The 6,835-nt window shown below is 42.4% G+C and overlaps 1 protein-coding gene across 1 annotated transcript in view; it reads right to left on the reverse strand.

Moving 5' to 3' along the window:
- LOC109951832 (unconventional myosin-Ic) overlaps positions 1-6,835 on the reverse strand; it is a 49,218-nt gene that overhangs the window by 3,246 nt on the left and 39,137 nt on the right. Inside the window, exons 14-31 of the mRNA XM_020586553.1 lie at positions 6,524-6,615; positions 6,302-6,396; positions 5,884-5,930; positions 5,663-5,743; positions 5,026-5,131; positions 3,917-4,034; positions 2,987-3,100; positions 2,647-2,723; positions 2,443-2,511; positions 2,241-2,325; positions 1,749-1,908; positions 1,304-1,387; positions 1,104-1,197; positions 939-994; positions 704-839; positions 544-614; positions 320-417; positions 1-43 (exon numbers count right to left, since the gene is read on the reverse strand). The exon at positions 1-43 is cut by the window's left edge and continues 53 nt beyond it. Of these exons, the coding sequence (XP_020442209.1) occupies positions 1-43; positions 320-417; positions 544-614; positions 704-839; positions 939-994; positions 1,104-1,197; positions 1,304-1,387; positions 1,749-1,908; positions 2,241-2,325; positions 2,443-2,511; positions 2,647-2,723; positions 2,987-3,100; positions 3,917-4,034; positions 5,026-5,131; positions 5,663-5,743; positions 5,884-5,930; positions 6,302-6,396; positions 6,524-6,615 (1,626 nt within the window). The remainder of the gene's footprint in view (positions 44-319; positions 418-543; positions 615-703; positions 840-938; positions 995-1,103; positions 1,198-1,303; positions 1,388-1,748; positions 1,909-2,240; positions 2,326-2,442; positions 2,512-2,646; positions 2,724-2,986; positions 3,101-3,916; positions 4,035-5,025; positions 5,132-5,662; positions 5,744-5,883; positions 5,931-6,301; positions 6,397-6,523; positions 6,616-6,835) is intronic.

Here is a 6,835-nt window from a genome sequence, read left to right on the forward strand (position 1 = left end):
GTCTATTATCCCCTCTTGCCCTTGACCCACTGAAAATTTTATACTGGAGAAGCAACAGAGGGACAGTGAGACTGGGTTAGAACTTCATACTGACAACAGGAGACTCGTAGATTCAAGTGCTCTGTAAATCTCTAAGATTCCAAACAAGCATTTATCGGTGTTCCTGCTTTTTACCATTGGGGATATATTTTAAAAGGAGTGTTACACAGCTGTTAGCATTACGTTAGAACACACAGAAAAACAGGATCAAGGCTGTACTTGAAATTCATCCTGCCATCCACTCACAAAGTGGATCTCTGTGTCTTTGTTCTGTTCTCACCTGCCCTGGTTGATGTTGATGCTGTTGACTTTGTCGGCACAAATTACAATCTTGGTCAAGGTCTCAATCACATGTTCACTCTGCAGAATTACATCTCCCTGATTGGAAACCATCATAGGGACACAATTAAAAACCCGACACATTCATGCAAAACTACCTCAGATCTGATGAGGTTGTGTACCAGCAATGTTCATGGTTAATTCATTATCTGTCCTTGGCCTCACCTTCTGTTTGTTATCGTCGCTGGGCACATGCAGAACAAACAAGCCATCGCTGAGAGAGCTGACTGAGATACCTGCAGGGGAGGGACAAGCTGTAACGGATCAACATCCAAAAGAAAGCACCCCCCTTAACAAATGACCACTCTGGCTGTTGACCTCTGACCTTTCAGAGCACTGTAATCAATGCGCTGCTTGAGTTTGCCCTCCTCTGTGATAATGGCAGTGGTGCCTGTGAGCAGCAGCTGGCGGGGCCGAGCTTTGTAGCCTTTTCTATCATACTTGGTGACCGGCACTGCATACTGGGAACAGAAGGATCATTGTTAAAACACTAATAATGAAGAAACACATGGACAGCATTTATGAAACTGCCATTTGTTTAAAGATTTTGGTCTACTAACCTTCATCTTCTCACTGCCCAGAGCCTGCAGCACTTTGGGGTTGATGTCTTCTCCATCTGAACAAGAGGAGACATACTGTTAGACTCTTTTCCACAGAGTACAGCATAACGCCTGTGAAATCGCAAAAAAAAAAAATCTTTTTTATTAGAAAAACCTCAGTCTTACTGAGTCTTGTGCTGACAAACAGCTTGGGCACACTCTGTGGATAGTTATCCTTCTTGTCCTTGAAGATCTCACTGGCGATCATCTTCTGCTCCATCTGTTCACACAGAATTGATGACAGTCAATAGAGGAAGCAGCAAACATGAAATCTGATAGTAAGTTTAATAAGAGCAGGTCTTGACTGGTGTTTGAACAACACTCACCTGGTGTTTCCACTCAGGACTGATCTTCTTGCAGTAGCTCCACACCATGTTCTGCATGGACAGCTTACGCAAATGCTCTGATGCCTAAAGACAGAGCTCACATAATAATTCACTTTTCAGCAGAGATATACAGCCAGAAATATTGGCATTTCTGTCAGATAACAGCATGTCTCTTGGAAAATTGTTGCAATCACAGTTTCGTTTGTATTCTCATGTATTTATTTTGTTTGCATTGGATCAACACAAAAAAGCAGCAAAAAGCCAAATCTGATGCTTTCCGCACAGAACGCCAAAAACAGACTGCCAATTTTTTTCGGCCATGACTGGGTACGTATAGACATATCATAATAGATTTTGGCCTTTAAAGACTGTTTAAATCCTATTTTGATTTTCTAGTGCACTTCTTCCACTGTCAGCTCCATTTGCACATTGCATTTCTCTGTACCTCAGTGAGAGCAGCTGGAGGTGTCGGCCAGCTTTTGTCCAGGACGTTCTTGGGCAGGTTCCTGTGCAGCTTCATGAGGAAGGAGTAGCGAACATAATCCAGGAAATACTCGTTCTCTGGACAGCGTTCCTTGTGGCGGTACATGAAGCCCTTGATGAACCTGAGGGTGAGATGAGGTGAGGTTGGAAAAGGATTTGGCAGAAGGTGTCCTATTCATAATAATGTAAACCTGTTCATCTTCCGACTAAAACACAACATTTGAAAGACATACTGAAGGTGGAATCTGTTGGATTAAGGTAAGTGTTACACAAGAATAACTAAGACAAAAACCAAATCAAATTCAGATGGTAAAATTAACACTGGATGTGAATAAATTCAAACCCAACATCTTGTCCTTTGCATTTTAAAATCAGGTGTCAACACACACATGCTTTCTAAGTGTATTTAGTGTATACTGTGCCATCTGCTGCCGTGTTCCTGTGTGGTTTGCACCTGCGGATAGTGTCTGCAGCCTGTCGCCTGCGCTGGGCCCTCCTCCTGGCCAGGATCCCCCTCCACCATGCTTGGATGGCAATGGCTGCAAGGTACATTATATATACTATGATTCACCTACTGTAGTTATCAAATAGACTTTAGACCAGAGAAAATGCAGAGTGATCCCAGTGAAGATGCAAGTATGTGGCTGTTTCTTCACCTGAGGCTCGGAGTTTTTGATATTTGGACTTCTGGCTGTAGCCTCGCCATCCTGCCTGTAGCTTGGTGGCTGCAGGAGGACAAAGAGCGACCGGAGAGGAGAACAGTTGTTCAAATCATAAAGCACAGATAAACAGCCATCAATCAATTAAATGTGTTTTTACACAGCACCTTTCCCACAGGTTCACGCAACTGAAAGTCTTACCAAGACTGTGCTTCCTGGTCTCTAGTGCGTCTTCAGTGGCAAACAAAGTCTTTGGGAAACGGATGAAGATTTTGGATCTTGAAAGAAAAACATTTAAAAGCAAATAAATATTAAAAACATAACCTAGTTCTTTACTAATGTGACTATGTGCAATTCATGGTTTAAAAAGGCAGAAAGTAGGAAACAAACTGCTTAAAAGGGGCTTTAAAGGGTAAAAATCTGCTTAAAAAAGGTTTCAATACGGACAATTTAAGTTTGCACTATATGATCCGAGACATCCGACTCATATAAAAGTACAGATTTTGGTATGTTTGTCTTTGTATGTGTGGGTAGCACTGACCTTCCCATTTTGTACTCCTCAGGCTTATATCCCAGGTGTTTGACCAGCGTGGCCACCCCATCGGCCAGTTTCCCCTGCCAGTTAGGCCATGTGTCTGGACACAGCGATTTATACCTACACAGACAGACACAAATACCCTTTAACTACAAGACCCAGGTTCAACTCCCAACCTTGTCTAGGGTTCACTGATCAGCCTATGAAAGGCTCTTTACTGGCCTCACTTCAGCACTTCAGGATCTGAACTGTTCACTCGACAAGACAGACTTTGACAAAGTCACCTTGGGCTTTTGTAGGGCACCTTTCTTCCTGACTTTTAATAGACCAAACAATTTATTGAAAATAAACATCAGATTAATCAAAAATAAAATAAAAAAATAATGGTTAGTTGCACCTCTGCTAGCATTCAGTCCTTTCAGTGGCGAAAAGGTAGAGTTCCCATGTTGCTTAAATTTGTCAGATAGAAGAAACCTTAATTAAAATCTTTTCCTTGGAATTTTCAGCTTAGAAATAATGCTCTTATTCAGGGTCATGAACAGGGCACCTGAAACCTTCCTGGTATATAAAGACAGGAAACCAAAACCTGTTGCACCTGGAGGAACAAAAACCATCACTACAATAGCAGGTATTTACTTTTAGCTTGTAGGTGTTCATTCACATTGGGCTCAAAGTGACATTTCACCGTTGTGCACTCATTCTCCACAGAAAGGGTCTGACCGTGATGCTAAATTAACTCAGTTTATGTTTTATCTATCAAAACTGACCAGAGCTCTGCTTTTCACGATGTATTTGATAAGTGGCATAAGTATTTTTTTCCCACAGTTACGTCTTCTTTTTCTGAATCATGGCACATGTGGTACACGCAGTGTGGTCAAGTGAAGTGTTGACTTGTGATTGGACCTTACTGGAAGAAAAAGAATGGTATATGATCACCTCTGAAGGAAGATCTCGTAGCGTCGTCGATAAGCGAAGCCGGCTCTCCTCACCCTCAGATTCTCCATCAGACCCAGATACTTGACCTGGTGACGGATCAGCACCTCATCGAATCGACCTGGGGACAGGGAGGAGAGGGAGAGCAGGGTCAGATCATTCTCAGAAAAATGTCAGATCTGTTGGAAAAGATGAACCAGAGAAAAGCAGTAAATGCTAAGCAGCAGGAGTAGGAGTGACAAAGGACAAACAGTGTAAAACTAACAAAAGGCCGACTGTGGAGAGAAACAAAGGCCAGTCCGATATACTGACAACCACACGGAGGGTTACACTGCAGCTACTGATGCAGCTGAAAACAAACTGTTCTGGTTGGAATTAGCAAAAGCACAGGTTTAACATGATGTTTGTGAACAAATATTATCTTACTGACGCTGCTAAACTGGTTCTACTGTGTCTACAGGAACTACTGCTTAAAAACAAACCACTGGAAACTACTAGTATGTGGAAGTAAACAACAGCTATGACCATTTGAACCAAATGAACACCTAGCTGTGAAACTTAACTGCTAAAAAACAACAAAACTCTGACTCTCAAAACAAAACATTTAATGCTATGAATCCAGTGATATTTAAATGTGAATTTTAAGCATTCAACAGTGATTACATTTCACAATTATGTCTTCTACTGCTTCTAAGATTCATATTATTATGGCTATTATTTGGTGTTAAACCTGCCAGATTGTCCTGTATCATTTGGTGTATCACTCCACAAAAACATTATTTTCCTCCCAGTTACTTTTACATAACAATATTACAGTTTTCTTTCATTATGAAAAAGGAGAATAAACAGGTGTTCTGATAAATTACTCAATAATAAATCCCAAATGTCCAAAAAGTACAGAATCACAAGGATCAGTCTTTTTTGTTTGTCAAGAAATGCACACTTTTCACCACAACGATTAAACGGTGTTGAGATGACAGGTGTTTTTGGTTGCTGAACTTAATTCCACATATTTATACTCTTGTCATGTGCTACTTCATACATCATAGCATTTTTCTCATTCTTACCTTGGACCATAATAAGCAAAAAAAAAAAAAGACTGGACTTCATACCTGCTTGCTTGGAGTCATTGGGCTTGATGCAGCGGACGTACGATGGCTCCTTGGACATGAGGATTTCCATTAGTTTCGCCAGACTGGCTTTGAATTGGGTGGCTGTCTGGAAGGACAGACACAAACAGACAAACAACGAATGAAACCTGGTTAGGAAGTGATGGAGAGCTGAGGGTAAGCGGTGGGAAAGGATGCTAGTCAGTAATCGAAGCAAAGAGTTGTAAAAACTGAAGAGGTGGAAGGCGAACGAAGGCGAATCGAAGCCCGCAGACAGAGATGATGATCTAAGAAGAACGATGCAAACAGAGGAGCGGCTGGCGTGACTGGCAGTCCAGTAGAGACTGAACACTGGGCCCAGTGTGGAAGACTGGGACTCTAACTTGCCAGCCTGTGACAGTACCCTGTTCAGTGTGTGTCAGTGTGTGAAGGGCATACGAGTGTCAGGGCATTTTTCAGTGAGTGGGAGACCGAAGAGAATCCCCATCAGCCTGCCCACTCGGGGAAACACACCGCTGTCTGTTTGGCTGTGGGAAAGTATGTTGGGATGCACGAGAGTATAATTAATAAGAGAGTGGAAAACAGGCAGAGAAAGCCCTAGGGCCCAGTGAAGGATTACACACATCGTCAGGTTTCTCACCGTGTCTGGGCGCTTCTTGTCACTCAGCTCCTCCCTGTCAAAACACTGGGTCAGGATCCTGTTCTCAGACATGCACATCACCTGCAAACACACACACAAAGAACATATTAACCACAAAATCAAGTACATTCGATCAAAGTAAGTTGTTTGTTACTATATAAACATGTTCTGATGCCATTTCCCATCACATTGACCTCCCAATTTATTCTCCTCACTCTCACCTCTTTTAAGTTCCTGAAGAGCAGGTCGTTGTTCTTGTCCAAAAAACCTGAGACAGAGAAGATCAACTTTCTTTACAAGTGCACAACACTAAGTCATGTTTAGTCCTCAGACACCTCATATTATTCTGAGGTAGAACTACAGCATCACCCTTTTACATTGTGAACAAGGTGGAAAATATGTTGATTTTTTTGATAGAAGACAGGCTATACTTACTGTAGTGAATATTATTGGTAGTGTTTATTACTGATGAGTTTTGTATGAGTGACCGCCATGCCAAATTCATCACAACATCACATTTGAGGATGTGACACTGGCCTTACTGCTAAGCTTTATCTGTGTTTCCAAAGGACAGCATGTTCACAGCAGTACACACACACACACACACACACACACACACACACACACACACATACACACCGTTGACATTGTAGTTGACCTCTCCAGCGTAATGCAACAGTCGAAATTCGTCACGGCCCATTACCTTCCGGGTTTTTCCGTCTGCCAGCTTGTGACTACAGGGAAACACACACACACACACAACAAGGATATATACAGCATCAGTAACTAGACACAGCTAGAGTTGCGAGGTCTGAGACAGCAATCTGGATTTATTTCTGATAGGATGAGAATCCGACTGACGTGACAAAGTGCGGGTGTCCTCCCACAGTGTCCTCCAGCTTCTCTAGGAAGGTGAAATCACTGGCGTCTCCAGGCCTCAGACACTCCTCATCCTGAGAGAAAGGGAAGCAGTCTGTCACGATCGCATACAAGCAGTAACGTTTCAAAGCCCATGCCCCCTGTTCCATTTACACACATCTGAAACCAACCTACATGTATTCAGAGTTCGCATGAGTGGATATCAGTGCTGGGACCAAACCAACTTATAATCCATTAAAATGTGTGAGATGATGCCAGTTTGTGCTTGTCAGCAACTGAGAATTAAAGGAGGAC

The sequence above is a fragment of the Monopterus albus genome, unplaced genomic scaffold, assembly GCF_001952655.1.
Source record: "Monopterus albus unplaced genomic scaffold, M_albus_1.0 scaffold8.1, whole genome shotgun sequence".
NCBI classification, from domain to species: Eukaryota; Metazoa; Chordata; class Actinopteri; order Synbranchiformes; family Synbranchidae; genus Monopterus; species Monopterus albus.